Here is a 20,575-nt window from a genome sequence, read left to right on the forward strand (position 1 = left end):
TGGAACCACTGGCGGTGAAAGTAAGAACGGAACCACAGATCCGAGGAATCACATGGGAACCAGGGTGGGAAGACCGTATCTCTCTCTACGCCGATGACGTACTAATTTATATCATGTCCCTGACCACGTCCCTATCCACCCTGTTGGACATCCTGGAGGAATACAGAGAAATATCAGGATACACAATTAACTGGGCGAAATCACTATTGTACGTACTCCACGAACAAACACCCACGTTACCCCCTACATGCACACTACAGATAGCGACTAGGGGTTTCCGGTATCTCGGAATCTACGTTACACCGCAACAATCCGTTTTTATGGAAGAAAATCTACTAAAACCACTACAGAGGCTCAAATCTGATGTAAAACACTGGCGCTCCCTCCCACTGACACTATTAGGAAGAGCAGCACTCTTCAAAATGCTTTCACTCCCCAAATTCCTATACGCATTACAAAATACCCCATTTCCGATCCCGCTCACTTACTTCAGAGCGATAGATGCTGAAATCTCCTCTCTGCTATGAGACGGGAAGCCGGCACGCATAGCACATTCCAAGCTCATCCGTAGTTGGTACGACGGAGGGATAGCACTCCCGAGTGTCAAACTGTATTATTGGGCCTCACAACTGACGACCGTTAACCACTGGCTGCATGCCCCACAGAACGATCCAGCATACAGCTTAGACAGAGCTATACTCCCCTCTGACAAGCTACTGAAAGCTCTCTACACCGACAAACGACGACATACACTCACTGGCCCAACGGCACACACGATCAGGATCTGGCATACAGCCCAAAGAGCCCTGGGATGGGAGGGAGTCTTTACTCTTGCTACCCCACTATGGGATACACGGCGTCTTGGCACCCTAGCCAACACTAAGGGCTTCAGACAATGGGACCTAATAGGCATTTCAAAGATAGGGGACATGTGGAACCAGGGAGCAATTATCACGTTTGAGGCCCTGAAAGACAAGTACGGAATGGCAGACACCGAACTATACCGCTATACACAAATCAGACACGCCCTACAGTGCGCCATTCCCCCAGGGACCACACTAGTGGACTCCTCCCCACTGGAAGATAGACTCCTTACTGATCACCTGGAAAAAAAGGCAATCTCGCTTACATACCGTAAACTCATCAATAATCTTCCAGATCCCATGGTGGTACTCCGAAGCAAATGGGAGGTGGAACTGGGAGATATAGACGACGAGGACTGGTTATATGCGCTGGCCTCGGCTAGAGACGCCTCCATACCGTCCCGGTTGAAACTTATACAACTAAAGGTGTTACACAGGGTATACTATACACGCACTCTTTTGCACAAACTAGGACGCGTACCGCAGCCAGACTGCCTGAGAGGCTGTGGAATGCGGGGTACATACTACCACACGATATGGGAATGTCCTTCCATACAAACATACTGGATATCTGTCATGTCGGATATATCCGAAGCGAGTGAAGTAGAACTAACACCAGAACCCAGGTGCTGTCTATTAAATATATGGTCCCCCACGGACCTTAACCGTGGGTTGCAAACATGGGCCACACTGGGCATGACTTTAGCAAAGCGAAATATCGCTAGGAAATGGGGGTCTAACACTACACCCTCGCGAACGCAATGGGGAAATGATATGGATGCGGCGATGGTGGCGGAAAAGGCCGTTTACATGAACAGGCGGTGCCCGAAAAAATAGTCCCGGATATGGGAGAAATGGAATATATACCGCGGTAACATTTGCGAACCCCCACAAGAAATGCCAGACCCTGACATAAGCCCATAAAGTGAGGTGGAGGTTGCACTGTGTATATGATGATGTCATGGTCAAGAATGAAGAAAGAACCGTAAGGAATGTACGTATTGATTGGATGATGTAAATATCTCTTGTAAGACTTAATCTCGAACCTGTGATGCACAATGTTTATGTAACAGAATACGAACATCTATCGTGAGAATACGTCGACCGAAGACTGTGTTATTGTATAAGACTGTAAACTATTGATCCGAGCAGCGATCACGTTTTAATGTAAGCATTTCATGAAAGAGATGACAAATTGTAACTGTATTGTGATAATGCTAAAAAAAGCCAAATAAAACTGTTTTAAAACAAGAAATTGCTTATGAGACTTGTGAGGAGTAAATCGAACTGCGGATTTGCGGTCAAGAAATGGGTCCATAATTTCATTACAATCTCCACCTAACGAACAAGTTACTTACCTTCGGTAACGCTTTTTCTGGTAGATACAGTATCTGCCTGTGGATTCCTCACCTTGTGAATATCCCCCTGCGTCAGCAGCTTCCGGAAATTCTTTTTGTAGCTTCGCGACGACGTGGACCAACGTCACAGAGGCACGGCATCTCGCGCGACTCCGCTGACGTCACCGACCCCATATCAGGCCCACGCCGGCGTGATGACATCAGTTCCGCCCTTTTTTCCGTGCCTTCGAGGCACACGGACGGACCAATGGCAGTAGAATAAAACAAAGTATACACAGTACACAATGTCCAGATTACACACATAGTGCGAAAACAATAAGGGAAAGCAAAATGTAATAAACATTTCCTTTGACTATAAATATATATAAATATATACAACAAACATGGTATACAAGAGTGGACAACGGGGAGGCGGGTGGGTCAGTGAGGAATCCAGAGGCAGATACTGTATCTACCAGAAAAAGCGTTACCGAAGGTAAGTAACTTGTTCTTCTGATAGATACATCTGCCAGTGGATTCCTCACCTTGTGAATAGATTCCCACAGCAGTCCCCACTCCCGGAGGAGGGTGTCCACTCTTCTATACCAAGAAATCTTGGAGGACAGAACGCGCAAAGTGGCCATCCCTCCTCACCTCACAATCTAAGCAGTAATGCTTCGCGAAAGTGTGGAGGGATGCCCAAGTCGCGGCTATGCAAATGTCCTCTACGGGCACACCGCTAGAAAGAGCAGATGTTGCAGACTTAGCTCTAGTGGAATGAGCCCTTATACCCTCTGGAGGTTCCTTACCCGCCAGGGAGTAGCAGATCTTTATGCATAAAATTATCCATCTTGAGAGCGTGCGCTTGTGCACAGATCTTCCTTTCCTGCAGCCAGCAAATCCAACAAACAGCTGGTCATCCAACCTGAACTCCCTTGTGTTGTCCAGGTAGAAGCTCACCGCCCTCTTAGGGTCCAAGCTATGAAGCCGCTCCTCCTCCTTGGAAGGGTGAGGGGGAGGATAAAAGGTAGGGAGGGTAACGGATTGCCCCAGGTGGAAAGGAGTTACCACCTTCGGCAGAAAAGCAGCCCTGGTCCTAAGAACCATTCGATCAGCATGAATGGATAAAAACGGGGGCTTTGAACTAAGAGCTTGAAGCTCACTTAACCTCCTTGCCGAGGTAATTGCTACAAGGAAGACTGTCTTGAAAGACAAAAGTCTCAAGGGACATGAGTGTAAAGGTTCAAAAGGTGAACCCATCAAAAATGTAAGAACAAGATTCAAGTCCCATTGAGGTACAATGAAAGGAGTGGGAGGAAATGTATTGGTAAGGCCCTTGATGAATCGTAAAACAATAGGTGACTTAAACAAAGAGGGCTGGTCAGGCAAACAAAGGAATGCCGATAAGGCCGACAAATAACCCTTAATAGTTGCCACCGCAAAACCCTGCTGGGCCAAGGAAAGAGCAAATTGAAGAATATTGGACAAACAAGGCCTTAAAGGGTCAATGGACTTCTCCCCACACCAAGCAACAAACTTTGACCATCTATAGGAATAAATGGATTTAGTGGAGTCACGCCTGGCTGACAAGATAACGTCCACCACATCGTGTGGGAGAGAAAAGGAACTCAGGTTGCCCCGTTCAATCTCCAGGCATGAAGGTGTAAGGTCTGGAGGTGGGGGTGTAGAACCTGCCCCTCCATCTGGGAGAGGAGATCTGCCCTGTGAGGGAGACGGAGCGGCGGGTGAGAGGAGAGGTGGAGAAGGTCTGAGTACCACACCCTTCTTGGCCAATCCGGGGCGATCAATATAACTTGGCCCCGGTCTTGGCAAATTTTCCTCAGAACCCGAGGAATCAAGGGTATGGGAGGAAACGCATAAAGGAGTTGCGAGTCCCAACTCAACTGAAACGCGTTCCCCAAGGCTCCCTGCATCGGAAATTGGAGGCTGCAGAATGACGGGCAGTGAGCATTCTCGCGAGTGGCGAACAGGTCCACCCGAGGAGTTCCCCACGTCCGAAAAACGTGACGAACTACCTCTGGATGAAGCTTCCACTCGTGGTCGGCAGAGAACTGCCGACTGAGACTGTCTGCACGAACGTTCAGAACTCCGGCCAGATGATTTGACATCAGACAAATCTGATGGTCCTGAACCCAGGACCAGAGACGCAGAGCCTCTCTGCAGAGACACTGCGACCCCACTCCTCCCTGCTTGTTGACATACCACATCGCGGTCGTGTTGTCCGTCAGGACCTGAACTGACCGCCCGCGAAGGGAAGAGAGAAAGGCCTTGAGCGCCAGACGTATCGCCCGTAATTCCAGCAGGTTGATGTGAAGCAACCTGTCCTCTGGAGACCAAAGACCCTTGACCTCCAGGTCCCCCAGATGAGCACCCCGCCCTAGAGTGGATGCATCCGTTATCACCGTGGCCACCGATGGAGGAAGTTGAAAAGGCTTTCCTTGTGACAGATTGCCTTCCACGCTCCACCAAGACAGATCCGCTGCAGTTTCTCTGGAGATCCTCACTGACTCCTTGAGATCTCCGTTGTGCTGATACCACTGCCTGCGGAGGCACCACTGGAGTGCCCTCATGTGCCAGCGTGCATGGTTGACCAACAGAATGCAAGAAGCCATCAGACCGAGCAGACGTAGGACCTTCAGGACTGGAACAACCGCTCCATTGTAGAATAAAGGAATTATTTCCTGTATGTCGCGAATCCTTTGAGGAGGAGGGAATGCACGGCATACAGAAGTGTCCAGTACCGCACCTATGAACAGGTTGCGTTGGGAGGGCACCAGGTGAGATTTGGGTACATTTATCGAAAAACCCAACCTGTGCAACAACTGAGTTGTCTCCTGCAGGTGATTGAGCACCTTCCCCGGCGACTCTGCTTTGATCAGCCAGTCGTCCAGATACGGGAATACAGGTATCCCCGACCTCCTGAGATGTGCTGCCACCACCGCCATCACCTTGGTGAAGACTCGAGGCGCAGCAGTAAGACCAAACGGAAGGACCGCAAACTGGTAGTGTTGCGACCCAACCGTAAAACGGAGATACTTTCTGTGCGACTTCAAGATGGGAATATGAAAATACGCATCCTGCAAGTCGATCGACACCATCCAGTCCTCTTCCAGCAGCGCTTGAAGAACCTGTGCAAGAGTGAGCATCTTGAACTTTTCCTGTTTCAGTTAAGGTTCAAGATCCTGAGATCTAGGATTGTCCGAAGCCTGCCATCCTTCTTGGGGATCAGAAAATACCGGGAGTAGCATCCCTGACCCCTCTCCCGCTCCGGAACCACCTCTATCGCACCTTTTCTGAACAGTGCCAGGACTTCTTCCTGCAGGAGAAGCAGGTGGTCCTCCGAACAAAAAACCTGGCAAGGAGGGTAATTTGGGGAAAACTTCAGAAAGGGAAGAGCATACCCATTCCCCACGAGATTGAGAACCCAAAGATCCGATGTTATCAATTCCCAATCTCGTAGGAAATGGGTAAGCCGGCCCCCCACTGGGCCCACATGATCCGGAATGGCGGATCTAGGGCTGCTTTGCTGCGTTGGCAGGGGGCTGGGAAGGGGAAGAGGAAGAAGAGGAGGAAACTTGACGGCCTCGAGAACGGCCTCTTTGCTTGCCTCTATAAGACCTGTACAGCATGTTTTGCTGCTGCTGTGGCTGCTGCTGCGTTGTCTTGTAGGAACGAAAAGAAGATCTGCTAAATCCTCTAGTACGCCTTCCAAAAGTGCCCCTGGTCTGAAGACCCAATGACTTGGCTGTCGCCCTGCTGTCTTTAAAGCATTCTAAAGCAGCGTCTGCCTTCTTGCCAAATAAACCAGACCCGTCGAACGGGAGATCCATCAACGTAGACTGGACATCTGTCGAATATTCACTCGACTTTAGCCACGCAGCTCTCATTGCTACAGAAGAGCCCATGACCCTTGCCACAGAGTCCGCCGTGTCCAATCCACTCTGAATCACCTGCCTTGCTGCAGCCTGAGTGTCAGAGATAACCTCCTGGAAGTCTTTTCTATCCTCCTCCGGTAACTTGGACACCAACTGTTTTACAGTGTCCATAAGGGTGTGGATATAACGCCCAATCAGGCAGGTCGCATTTGTGGACTTCAGCGCCATACTGGCGGAGGAGAAAACCTTTTTAGCAGCCTGATCCTGCTTTCTCGACTTTTTTTCTGCTGGAACCTGAGGAAAAGCTCCTGTTGATCTTTTGGAACAGGCCGCCTGCACCACCAAACTCTCAGGCAGAGGGTGAGTGGATAAAAATTCTGGGTCATCAGGAGCAGCTCTGTACCTCCTGGCAACAGCCCTAGACACAGCAGGAGCTGATAAAGGTTTCTTCCAAACCTCTAAAATTCGATCTTTGAGGGCATCATTAAAAGGCAGCAATGGTTCAGTCACTGATGATGGAGAGTGAAGGACCTCTGTGAGAAGATTTGACTTAAACTCAGCAGTAGGTCAAGCAATGTCCAACAAACTTGCAGCCTTCTTTATCACAACATGGTAAGGAGCCACATCTTTAGAGGGTTCGTCCGGTACTGAAACCAAATCCCACTCAGGGGACAGTTCAAGGCCACTGGCCACTGAAAGATCCTCAAATGGGTCCTCAGGATCCTGCAGCTCACCCTCCTCCAAATACTCCTCACGATACCTCTCTTCCTCCATCAGCCTTTGGGCTTCACGCCTCGACCTGCGCTTCACATTCGAAGCCGCCGGATCCACTGTGGGCTCTGTCGAAGCCGACGCCGAGCCCGACGCCGGACGAGGAAGAATCCCACGACGTCGCTCAGGGTTCGGCATCAGGGATGATGGAATCGGCGTCGAAGGATTCGGCGTCGACGACTTCGGCGTCGATGGCTTTGGAGTCGAAGGCCTCGCCGGCGTTTGAAGATGCCAATGCGGCGCTGGAGCCGGCATAAAGGGCGCAGGAGCATAGGTTTGGGGAACACCCAGACCAATCGCCATCGGACCCGTGGGACCAACAGGAGCCCCAGAGGGGTACATAGCCCTGGAATAAATACCATACATCGCATTTAGAAAATGCGTCGGATCCTGACCTGGAGCCGGAAAGGCCGGGTACGAACCCCCAGGCTGCTCTTGAGGGCATGGAGTCAAAACGACGTCGACCTCCTCTTCAGGCTGATGCACCGGAGTCGACAGACCTTCGGGCAATGGAGCCTCTCCCTCTCCAACCATCTCCCGCTCATCTTCATCCTCCCGATCCGGAGGATGGAATGGAACCGGAGATGGGTTCGCTGTCTGCTTCGGTGAACCTGGCGAATTCGCATGCGACGCCTCACCCCCGGCGTCCTGATCTTCCGAAGCCGAAGACACCACCTCTTTCTCAACCAGCTTCACCTGTGACTTCGGCTTAGAACCCGAGTCCTTCCTCGAGCGATGTCGGGATTCATGGGTCCTCTTCTTATGCTTCTTTTTAGACGATCTCGAAGCATGGGCCGAAGACGAGTCCGATCTCGACCTCGAGCGAGATCTTGACCTCGAGCGTCGAGTCCGCGACCTCGATTTCTTCTTCTCCTTACTTCCTTTAAGCTTCGCCACAAGAAGCTTAGCTTCTCTCTCCCGGAGGGCCTTAGGTGTCATCTTCCTACAAGACCGGCAGTCTTCGACGTCGTGGTCGGAGCTAAGACACCATAAGCAGCATTCATGCGGATCCGTAATGGACATGGTCTTGCCGCATTCCCCACAGGCTTTAAATCCGGTCTTCTTCAAAGACATGTCGAAAGAGAAGACAATGAAACACCAACAACACAAGGTAACAAGGTTACTGCAAAAGCTACGGACGATCCCTAGAAAACCGTTAGCGTCGACGACGCGGAAAAAAGGGAACTGATGTCATCACGTCGGCGTGGGCCTGATATGGGGTCGGTGACGTCAGCGGCGTTGCGCGCAATGCCGTGCCTCTGTGACGTCGGTCCACGTCGGCGCGAAGCTACAAAAAGAATTTCCGGAAGCTGCTGACGCAGGGGGATATTCACACGGTGAGGAATCCACTGGCAGATGTATCTATCAGAAAGGAATAATTCATTTTTATGTTGAATACATTTACTCATAACTAAAGGCCAAAATGTACAATCAGATTGGGTAGGACCATAGACATTAAAAACAGTCAAAGGAATTGTTAATTAGTAGATTAGCAAGGATCCATCTGCTATCAGCGTCCTTTTCTTCTGATAAAACCTTACTTTTCAACTTTTTATGAAGTAAGATGGCAACTCCATTCTTCTTGTTATTAGAGGGGGAGAAAAGAACTTTACCCACCCAGTTTCATTTTAATTTAAGGGATTCAAGATCATTAAGGTGAGTCTCCTGTAGAAGGACAATATCAGGGGTATAGGAAGCTAAGTGAGAGAGAACTCTCTGCCGTTTAATTGGATTAACAAAACCTTTTACATTCCAAGAAATAACTCTAAATGTTAAAAAGGAGGAGGTGAATTATAACAGAACATGTTAAACAAATGTATACATCAGATAGTCGAAAAAGTAACCAGTAGGAAAAGAAAGTAAGAGTATGTAGCAATAGTAAAGAAGGATCAAAAGGAGGAAAAGTAGGAGGGGAAAGAATAAAAGAGTAGAAGAGACAGTACATATCCAAAGGACGACTGAACATAACATACCTGAAGGGAATATACAAGAGGAAGAAGGGGTAATGGAGACACTCAACAAGACGAACCACTCAAGCTATGGAGGTCCAAGCCCGAATCAGGACACAAAACTCAGAAACGAGGAGGTCCATGGAAATAGGAAACAAACAGCACAAACCTAAGTGAGGATACATAATGGAGAAAAATAGGTGACAAAGGGCAAATCACAAGAAGGATAAATAATGGATGTAACAGAGAGAAATATTATTATAATATATGCAATAGACTACACAAGATACATTGGAACAGATAATGAAATAACAGCAATGCCACTTCTAAAACATTGCAAGAAGGCTAAACAACAACTGTATAAGACAATTCAATCAGCCACTAGAAGAAGAAGAAGAGGTGCCCATGCTATTAGTGAAATGAATCTGAATAAAGTTCTTAAGTTCTCCAGGATCTTAAAAAGTCCAAGTTTGATTCTGATGTGTAACCTTGAAGATATACGGGTGGAACAAGCCAAATCGAGCTCCAAGAGAGCGTAATGGTGCACGTAGACTTAAAAATTCCTTTCTTCTGGATGCAGTAGCGTTGGAGACATCTTGAGAGAAAAAAACTCTTTGACCTGACCAAGAGATTTGACGTTTGGAGCGGGCCGCAGAAATAACTGAAAGCAAATCTGTAAATTTCAGGAAAAGAATGACTCCCCCCCCACCCCCGCCCCCTGTGGTTTTGGCGAGGTAGAAGTACGTGGACCAAGTCTGTGAGCTCTTTGGATTGTAAGTCAAGTCATAGGTGGCATTTCTAGTAACTTCGGAAGGAAAGACGTGAAGAATGTGACAGGGTCATCTCCTTCCAAAGATTCCGGTAAACCATAAATGCGGAGGTTATTCCTTCTATTCATATTTTCCAAATCCTCGGTGTGGTGTTGAAGGGCAAGAACTGACTTTTCCAGGGAAGAGATACGTTGTGCATGAGTTGGTAGGTCCGATATTTGCTGTTGCACCGAGGAAATTCTACTGTCCATGGAAGACCATTTTTCCTTCAAGAGTAGCATTTCAGAATTGGTTTCTTCGACAAATGGGCGCAAAGCGCTGATTTCTGCCAGAATTAATTCCATGGAAATAGGAGAGGATGGTTTATCCGGAGATGGGGAATCCTGTTTTAAACGTTTGGACGAGGCGATAGGAGGAGAAGACTAGGAAGTCATAGCTTGCGCCGAAGGAGAACGGTTGGGCGGAGCACCAGCCATTGGGATTGCAGCAGTAGAAGCAGAGGAGGCAGAAGACGGTGGAACCTGTACACTCCTGGAGGGGTTGAAGATAAATTTGGGTTGGCGCAATTTGCCCATAAGACAGCAAAGTCAATGTAAAATAGCAGCGGAAGTACCAACAATGCAAAAGAGGCTGAAGGAATAAAGGCAATAACACCACGCCAGAATCACCGAAAAACTGAGAGGTTTGTGTTGAGGATGCCCAGAAATGTTCGAGAAGTTTCTAAGAAGATTCCACTGGTGTAAAGGTGATTACTAGATATCTTCTGTTGACAGTAGCAAAAAATATAATAAAAGATATGCAAGGTACCAAAGCTCAGAGCTGTATGCAAGTGTATTCCTCAGAGAAATGTTCAACAAATAAATCACATGTGGAAGGAATCACTGAAAACTGAAGGCAATGGTGTCAGAGGCTGAGTAAAACAGTTCTTGTTACGTGAGAAAGAACCAGCAGTGCAAACGGATACAGCATAGGTAAGGCAAAGATGAAACGCTCCAAACAATTCAAAACCACTGCACAAGACCAATCAGCTTGCAAAATCAACGAAGGTCACACAACATGTTCAAGGATGCAACAACGGTGAGTGACTTGTAAGCATAGAGCCTCAAAATGGCGACCAATGCTGACAGAAAAATATCAGCGGCAAGTTCATGGAGAATAAACATTTATGGCTGATACAAGTAGCATACGTTAAAGGCAGGTCGCTGTTGCAGGGAAAATTAGCCCATACAATAATAAGGCATTAAAAGGAGCAGCATGTAGGGAAGAAGCGCGAAGTCCGCGACTCGTTAATCAGCCGCGGGACTTCGGCAAAATGGTGTCGGGCATTGCGAGGTAAAATGCGATGTCAAAAAAGGTTGTTAAAACAACTCGTTTCCTCACGGAAAAGATCTCACCAAGCTCCTCATGAGGTCCGGTGCGCGGAGAAGTGGTCCAACATCAAGAGGGACGGAGGTATGCGCAATTAATATTGCGAATGTGTCCCGGTGCGGCGGAGCTCCTCCACTAGGCGGCCACCTTGAACGGCGCCTTGACTACACCCCACAGAGTGTTCTTCTCAGTCCCACTCACAGCTACCCCTCATACATTTGTTATCCTTCATGAGCTCAGCAAATGATTGAGTTGTGGCGCCTCCTCTAAGTGATATGTCTCTTGGGTGACTGCTGTCATCGGTTCTGGTGCTACATTTTGTATTAAGTATGTCGGGTAGTTCTCCCATATGATGTTAGGTCGGCTACTCAATGGGAGCAAGTCATTATATACCTCCGATTGAGTATTACCGTATGTCATATACCTGTGCCATAGCTCAGTCGTGGGCACTGGGCCTTTGGCTCATCTCATTGCTACGCAGCGCTTAGCTAGTAGTAGTCCCATTGTTATCAATTTACAGTTTGGTTTCCCAACCTGCGTTGTGTATCCAGTGTTATCCCCTTAATCCGCTCGAATTCTCAGAAGATGGCCTCCCAAAAGGCAAAAATTCCCAAGCAATGCTAGGCAACATGCGTCTTATTGAGGAGTCCATATCTGTCTAGTCTCTCTGGAATGTAATAGATCCTATTAAGATACTTGAACTGTATTATTCTGAGTCCACCATTGTGCGATGCTCTCTTAATCATTTCGCAGCAGTATTTCTAGCTCTGGTCATCAATATTTCTGCCTAGCTCCCGCTGCCATTCCGGTCTTGCTTCGGTCACCAGCAGTCTGCAGGCTTCCTGTGTAAAGGCATATAGTTTAGTGACCAGTTTTACAGGATCATTGTCTCTTAAGGTGGCGGTGAGTGCATGCATGTCCGTGGGTTCTAACATATCAACAACTGCCTAAACCTATGGAAATGTAAGTGCGTCATACTCGTCTGGGCGTCCAGATCAGTTGCTGTTACCTCCCAGCTTTTCCCTGTGCCCTCCTCGAATAGGTTCCCATTTGAGTGGCTTTCAGCATCTTTAATGCTGCCACTGCCTGTGCTCTTGTCCTAATTCAAGCCACAAGCACCAGTCTATTGGCGTCAGAGGGAAATAAAGAATTGATCCTTTCTGTCTCTCTAGCTAATTCCACCAGGCACATATTGTGGTATTTAGGGTGTCGAGACACCCATAGCGTCTTTTTGGAAGGGAGAACAATCTCTCTGCCAGTACTCTAGGTGCAGCAGTAGTTCCTTCTATGTAAAGATACGGCAATTCAGGGGGTCCGTGTAGTCAGTAGTGTGCAAAGGAACCCTGAACAGCCCTATAGTATGTCTCAAAATCTGGGGCACCCTGTCCTCCCATATCATATGGTAATGTGAAAGTCTCCCATTTTGCCTGCGGCTGTTTCCTGGCCATGCTACCTTAATTAAGTTGGATTGTAATGTTGTGAAAAAAACTTTTGTCAGCAGGATTGGAATGTTCTGAAAGAGGAATAGAAATCTTCGTAAGATAACCATTTTCATAATGGCTATACGCCCTGCTAAAGATAGTGGGAGATTAATCCATCGATCTATATCCTTAACTGAAAGAGACTATTAGTTATAGATTCCTTAACTTAAAATTACCCCCAGGCGTCAGACTTGATCTGGAGAAATGTTTTCGTAGCAGTACCCTTCCGCGTCGATAAGTGGCGTTGGTTGACTCTGCGTCGGAGTCGTGATTGTCAGGGTGACGTTGCGGTATCTACTTAGACGCTGCCCTTGCAAGCTAATGTCAGTTCTTTCTTTTTCTGTGCCAGACAACTCAGATTCGGAGCGAGCGGTAGCCTAGTCACTTTTAGACTAACTGTTTTTATAACTTTTTGTCAACTTCTTTTCGAGTCGTTTAACTACTGGTGCATAGGGATGTCACATCGGCAGACTGGCTTCAAGCCTTGTGGCTCCTGCCACAAGCTGATGTCGGTGACAGACCCACATCCAGTGTGCCTTTGGTGTCTGGAGTGCCTAACGATCCGAAGCCGTGCTCCGACTGTCAGGCCATGGCACTGAAGTCTTTGCGGGAGGCGTCCCAAAAGCTTCTGGAGGCCCAGCTGTCGGCTCCGTGCCGCTCGAGGTCCCAGTTGAGAGGGAGGTCGCGAGACCGGACGCAGAGTGATCACCACCACTCCCCGTCAAAGTCTTTGTCTTTGGGTAAGTCGAAGCACAAGAAGAAGGCAAAGAAACACTGTCTCTCTTCGCCTTCTCCTCGTCCATCGGCCGACGAGACGAGGGATGCGGATGGTCGACGTCCTTCGGCCCTGTCCGCGGAGCCTGCTGGGTCGGCTCAGAGTTTCCCCCTTTCTAGGAGCCTGTTCTTTAAGGGCTCTGAGGCAAGGGTGCATAGTCGGTAGGCTCGGACTAACTGTTGGGCTCAGGTGCAGAGGTGTTTTGTCCGGAGGGTTGCTTGCGTTGAAGGCTCTCACATTTTGGTCAACCTGGAGATGGCAACAAAACAGGACAGCGGGGCCACTCTCGATGATGGCCTCTCTGAAGCTGACATCAGACATCGGTCTTGGCAGTGTTGGTGTCCGGGCTGGACACTGAACATTCCTTGGCTGCTGCAAGGGGTCCAGTACCCTGGGTATTGGTACATGGTGGGTCTTGGCATCTCCAAACTGGCGGGGAGATGGAACTGACCATCTGGAGCATGTTGTCCTTCTCCTGAGAAGCTGCTGTGCCGGTGGTCCCTGAGGTCAGCAGTTATGTGAACCGAACGTTGTGGTGGAAGTGGCTCCTCCACTTTTGGAAATGCTTGCTGATTAACGAAATGCTGGCAGCTCTCTGAGGGTTTGGACTATGCACAGCTGCAGAACAAGTCTGGTATTTGCAATTATCCGGACAGGAGCAGGCAGGGTTTGGTGCCATATCACCAGCTAGTCTACAGTCCTTGCGTTCTTCTTTGTCCTTCTTCTTCTTTAGTCAGGTGAATCTCAGTTTGTGGTGTCAGTGGGTCACCTAAATACTAATAATAGGTAAGTGAAGGGTAATAGCCAATGGGCTACTTACACTTGGGGGTCACTACACCCCCTATGTGGCCTCTTCCTTTGGGGAGTGGGCATAACCCTGTTCCAAAGTTCCTAATTTTACAAAAACAAAATGGTGGAACCCTTCTCCCGGGGAGCACATCAAGTAGCCCACCTTCGTGGTTTGATTAGCCTGAAAGTGCAATTCGCCTACTTCCCACCTGTCCTGGTGCCAAATGGACCTCAGGGCGTGGTGTGGCATCTCCCAGGTTTGAGGGAAGCCAGGGTTGCATATCAAAGGAGGCATGGGCTTTAAAGACCCTGGTTTACAGATTTCACTAGCCATCCTTGTGGAGGAGTTGTGAATACCTTCCTCCGGAGCTGGCTTTGTTTGTGGCCTCAAGAGCATGGGCTCTCACCACCAGGGGTCAGAAATTTGTCTGTGGTGGTAGGCTGGTTGATACCAATCAGCCAGTGCACTAGAAGACTAATTGGTTTACAGGGGGCATCTCTAAGGTGCCATCTGGGTACATGTCATAATACATCTTATTCTGGCAACAGTACAGATTTATGAAGACAAGATGTTTGATTAAAAAACAATAGGTTTCAGTAAAGCCAGTCAGTCAGTCAGTCAAATACTTTTATTCGATAACTTAAGATCATAAAAAGACACAGGTACAATTATTACACATTTCTGTAAATCCAGCAAACCTTACATTAAAAATATCACACATTCAATGGCATTAAAATTACATTGTAAATCAATCTCAGTACGGTTATTACACTTAAAAAATTCCATGCACTATGTACATTAAAAATTTCTTATAGATCCTTCTTAATACTGTTAAAAAAAATTGCTTAACAATTCTATAGTAAGCTTAAAAATGATCCACACATATAGTCATAAACAGACTACAGCCCCCGTATGACCTACTCTTCAATTTATTAATCCGCTCTGCTGCCACTAGAAAATTTGCGACATGAAATGTAATCCGCGAACTACTCAACAGTTGTAAATAAGGAAGTGCCGGCCTAACCTGCACATACCCCACTTCCCTTAACACAGGTAACAAATACTTTTTCCTGATGTCTGCGTAAAACTCGCAAAACATAACAAAATGTAGGGTATCTTGTAAGGAAAAATTGTCGCACTTACAGGGGTCGGCATTATCTGGGGTTCCCCATTTAGAGAAATCTCCCAGTGTGAGGTGAATTATATTAAATCGGAATCTTGTTAGCAGATACCGATGGAAAGGGCGTGTTACTAACTTCAAATAAGGCTCAATACCAGGTGAGCTCATTAAGCCAAAGTTCACTCTTACCATAGTTTTTCTCAGCTCTAGTTCTTCCCTTTCGATTGTAAGAAGGTTTACCATGACGGTTTTAATCGGATCTACATCTTCTTTCTTTATAGTTTCAGGGGCCAGAAAACGCCCAGGCCGTCCAAGTTTTTTAAATGTAGTTTCAATGTATGCCAGCCACGGAATTTTACCAGCGTTATCTAGAGCTAGACAGTCCTTTAGGATCATATGGCTCAATGAGATCTCCTGGTTAAGCCAGGTCTTAAGCCAACATGTCAGCGGGGCTATTTTCAGTGTGTCAGAGACATAATCCAACCCCATCTCCGTGTGGATAGAAAAAGTAGGGGTAGACTGTGGTACAGATAATAAAGTTCTTAGACATTTATTTTCTACCACTTGAATATGATGTTCTTGTTAGCTGTACCCCCAAATCTCTGAGCCGTACGTCGGCGTTAGAGGACCCAAATCAATGTTACTGAAAGGTGGGCTTGAAGGACCTACAAATATTTTAATTTTACTTGCTACTTGTTGTTTTTAAACAAAACTATATTTTAGGCTGCTCAGCATAATCGATCCGACTTTTGCGCAAACGCGGTGTCCAGGAAGCGACCCGCCTGAAGAGTAGCGCTCTAGTTGTTTGCTGAAGCTAACCAGGTTCCCCCCCCCCCACCTCACTTCCTATATTAAGATCAAAATGGTGCCGGTTCCAGCATTAGAGGACCGAAATCAACGTTACTGAAAGGTGGGCTTCAAGGACCTACAAATATTTTAATTTTACTTGCTACTTGTTGTTTTTAAACAAACCTATATCTAATACGTAATCCACATGGCGCTTTAATTACGAAATGCAGCCGATGTGAATGGACCACATTCCCATTAAACTCTATTCCTGCTGATGATGCACAGGCTAGTAGAACGCCTTTAAAATGCATCTTACTCAACACTAGATCTATAGTAAAGCATATATTCCAGCTCGAATGCATGATTCAAGTGGAAAAACCCGATTTGGTCTTTCTCACTGAGACATGGGCCAATGAGAGCAGCGATCCTGATTGGCAGATAGCAGTTCCGACGGGTTATCTTGTCATCAATCATTATCGAATAGTAGCCAAAGGTGGAGGAATTGCAATAATATATCGCAATGCCTTTTAGGTTAAAATCAATCCTGAGACCATAGCCGATGCGGAGCCATATCCTTCTCCATCAAACGAAATAAAGCAGAGATATTCCCAGGACTACTAATTTATAGACCCCCTGGACTTAAATCTGGTTTCTTAAATGCTATACATAATTTTATGGAATCTTGTTTAGATACTCAGCACTTTACAATACTGGGGGACTTTAACTTCCATTTGGAGGACAAAAGCAACCACGACACTATATGCTTGCTAGACAAACTAGCCAGCCTTGATTTTACTCAGATCATTAGTGAACCTACACATATAGCAGGGCATACACTGGATGGGATATGCACTAATAATTCCGGCATATCAATTAGAAAAATCTGCATGTTACCATGGACTGATCATTCGGCGATCTACTTTGAGATGCCACAAACAATACCTACCAAAAGACGTATCTTCTGCACTCCAGATAGCAAATATAGAATATGGAAGTCAGTGAGTGAAGCACAGTTTGCATCAGCTCTCACAAAAAGACCTGAAATATCCAATGATCTAAATCAAGCCATTGATGATTTCCACAATTGGCTAACCAAAGCAGCAAACAAAGTGTCACCAAAAGTGTCCAAGAAATCCACAGTTAAAAAAATGTCATCCCCATGGTACTCACCTACGTTAAAATCAATAAAGATTAAATGCAGACAAAAAGAATGAATCTGGAGATCCCAATATAACATTGAACATTAAAAAGAATACTGCGCAGCCTTGGAAGAGTATAAAACGGCGATCATTCAGGCAAAGGCCACATACTATATGATTAAAATCCAAGAAGCCGCAAACTCTTCGAAATAATTATTTCAAACAGTTAATGCCCTGATGAGATGCCCACGAGATACGATGTTCACACCGGAACAAATATTTGTAGACAAAATCGGCATCTTCTTTCAAAACAAAGTGCAATCAGTTTATGACATCCTAAAAGAATCAACTGACACCATAGAAGAACTAACTGTAGCCCAACCTGAAGTCAGGTCGGAACATGAAGGCTTACTATCCTTCTCCCCACTAACAGAAAAAAGGGTAGAGGAATTGCTATTAAGCATTAAATCGGGCTCCCCTTTGGACCCCTGTCCACCATATATTTTGCATATGGCATCAGAAACCATTAGCTCTGCCTTAGCTCCATTAATGAATAAAGTTTTATTTGATGGAGTGTTCCCCATGACATGGAAGAAGGCATGTATACGCCCACTCTTGAAAAAGCCCAAATTGGACCCACACGGTTGAGTCGAACTACAGACCTATCTCTTGTCTGCCTTTTGCAGTGAAGGTTTTGGAAAAGGCATTAAACATTGAATTGATTTCATTTTTGGAGATAAACAATCTGTTAGATACCACCCAACATGGCTTCCGTTCTAAACACTCTACGGAAACTGCTCTAATCCTGGCAACAGAAGAAATACGTAGGGTAACCGATGAAGGAGGTAGTGCTGTACTGGTCCTGCTGGATTTAACAGCGGCCTTAGATACGGTTAACCATACTGAGCTTATACAAAGGCTGCAGGATGCTGGTGTCAATGGTACAGCCCTTTCTCTCCTATCATCCTTTTTGGCAGATAGAAAACAAATGATCCACTGGAACGGTCTTAGATCAGAGGAATTCACCCTACCGGGAGGAGTCCCCCTGGGATCGGCTTTATCGCCAACACTATTCAATATATATGTTGCCCCTCTGGCCAGGATGGTAAAGAGCCATGGTTTTAAGCTGGTATCGTACGCTGACGATACGCAGCTTATAGTATCGCTAGCTAAGGGTGCAAACTCACGAGCCATGGACTTCTGTAACTGCATCTCCTCCTTGATGAACTGGATGAATGTGAATTTTCTAAAGCTAAATGCTACCAAAACAGAAGTTCTGGAATTTGGCTCAAAAGATCAAATCTGGAATCAATTATGGTGGCCTAGCACTGCTGGACCACCTCCGATACCAGTTTCAAAAGCAAGGAACTTAGGAGTAATAGTTGATAAAAATCTGACCTGGGCTCCACAGATCAACCAGGTCACTTCAGCCTGCTTCTTTACTCTAAAAGGACTAAGGAAGATCCTTCCATATATCCCCTTTGCTTTAAGGAAAACGGTCATTGTCTCAACCATATTGTCCAGAATTGATTATTGCAACGCCCTTTATCTTGGAATGGGTGTCGCTCAATTAAACAAACTGCAGGCTATTCAAAATGCTGCAGCCAGAGTGCTGCTTGGGTTGCCTAGACGCCACGCAACTTCCATGGCCATAAGAAATCTTCAATGGCTCCCAGTGTGCAGACGAATAGAATTTAAGTCACTCTGTTTAGTTCATAGGGCGTTGTTTGGAGAGGGTGCTAAAGATGTTCAAGCTCTCTTTTCGCATTATGTCTCTACTCGCAATTTAAGATCTTCCTCCCTTGGTCTGGTGCAGATTCCAAAGATAAAAAGAGTATGTTGTGGAGGGAAGCGTTTTTCTTTTCTGGCGTCCAAACTCTGGAACACACTTCCACTGCATATTAGAAGTTTATCCAATAGATGTGCATTTAGGAAAGAAATCAAAACCTGGCTTTTCCCCCAACATCAGTAGAATGCATGCCTTCAACATCTGAAAATGCATACCTGTCTGATTTCTCTACCCTAACACAGTGCCAAGACGTCTCGGCATTAGTGCGCTTTATAAGCACAAACAGTCAGTCAGTCAGTCAGTCTATAGCTAGACACTTGGCCTTATACACCTTCAAAATAGCTTCCATGGGTCTAGCCCCTAATCGTTTTCTAAAGCCCATAAGGGCAGAGGTAGATCTAGCAAATACATTTCATTTATGTTTCAGTTGTGGACCCCAGGACCCTGTATCATCAAATAGGAGCCCTAGATAGGTAAAAATGGGGACCCTTTTAACCACATCTATACCACAGAAAAAGGTTTTCATCTTTTTCTTTCTGCTTTGTTCCCCCACTATCATTACATGGGATTTTTTTGCCATCGTGTATATGGGGAACTTTTAAATACCAGTGCCCAGTACATATGCCTAAGATGGTTTCCCTGTTCGATTGTGCCCTCTAGTAATTGGACTAGAAGGCACAGGGCATTTCTGCTCATGCAGTTAGGCCTTCACATGTGATATAATGCACCCTGTCCCTAGGGCTTCAAGGCCTGCTGCATGGGCATCTTGCATATATTACCTGTGGTTACTTTGACTTTGCATACAATGAGTGTGGCATGCCATGGTTTGCACCATAACATACAGTCTGCAATGGCAGACTGCATGCAATTTGTATAGGGGTCCCTTATGGTGGCATAATTCATGTTGCAGTCCTTAGGGACCATCTTTGGTACCCATGCCCTAGGTACCAGGGATACCACTTACTAGTGACTTACAGTGGTGCCATAGTGTTTCCAATTGTGTTACAATTCGACCATTTACCTTGTTTTTAGGGAAAGCGGAATGGCACTGTGGCCTGGTTAGGAAGTATGCAGTGCACATCAGTCGTAAAGCATCTCAGTGCACATATCTGTGCAGAAGGGTGTGCTTCTTCTTTCTTGTGCAGTACTATATTGTGTGTCCAGAGTGCCAGTTTGTAGTCATCTCCAGTTACTCAGGGTCTAGTTCCCTAGGGGCGATTGTTATAAGGAAAACTTTACGCTAACCACAAGGCATTCATTGTGCCAAACATTGGGAGTTGATAGAAACTGCCACAATGTTCACAGCTACTCCTGTTTGTGAGACACATGAAAGGTAATTGTGGACATGATGCTAGTTTGTCCTCTCTTTAAATGCCCCTTTGTATAACTATAATTCTTATCTATATTTCGCTCTCCACACTGATGAATGGTTCGTGTTGGTTTGAAGTGACACAGTTGTGCCACTCTGAAATTGGATATTTCAGTTAAGTGTATTTTCTTCCATTTGTTGTGCTAATCACAGATTAACATGATCTTAACAATTGTTTTCTTTTTCCATCGCAGTAGCTTTGCCAGTTGAGATTGGTGCAGGTGTTCCAGTAACTGCAGAAGAATTCAAGGCACTCTTGTACAAACCCCAGGAAGGTGAATGGGGTGCGCATTCTAGAGATGAAGTTTGCGAGCGAGTTATCACGGGGATTGATCAGCTTCTTTCACTTGGTATGCTACTTATTGCATC

At 46.4% G+C, this 20,575-nt stretch overlaps 1 protein-coding gene across 2 annotated transcripts in view; it reads left to right on the forward strand.

Annotated features, from left to right (window-relative positions):
* BRWD3 (bromodomain and WD repeat domain containing 3) overlaps window positions 1–20,575 on the forward strand; it is a 1,637,103-nt gene that overhangs the window by 1,152,570 nt on the left and 463,958 nt on the right. For both annotated transcript variants that reach the window (XM_078688510.1, XM_078688511.1), the window contains one exon: window positions 20,401–20,556. In XM_078688510.1, the coding sequence (XP_078544636.1) occupies window positions 20,401–20,556 (156 nt within the window). The remainder of the gene's footprint in view (window positions 1–20,400; window positions 20,557–20,575) is intronic.

This window comes from Lissotriton helveticus, chromosome 4_1 (assembly GCF_964261635.1).
Source record: "Lissotriton helveticus chromosome 4_1, aLisHel1.1, whole genome shotgun sequence".
Classification (NCBI taxonomy): Eukaryota; Metazoa; Chordata; class Amphibia; order Caudata; family Salamandridae; genus Lissotriton; species Lissotriton helveticus.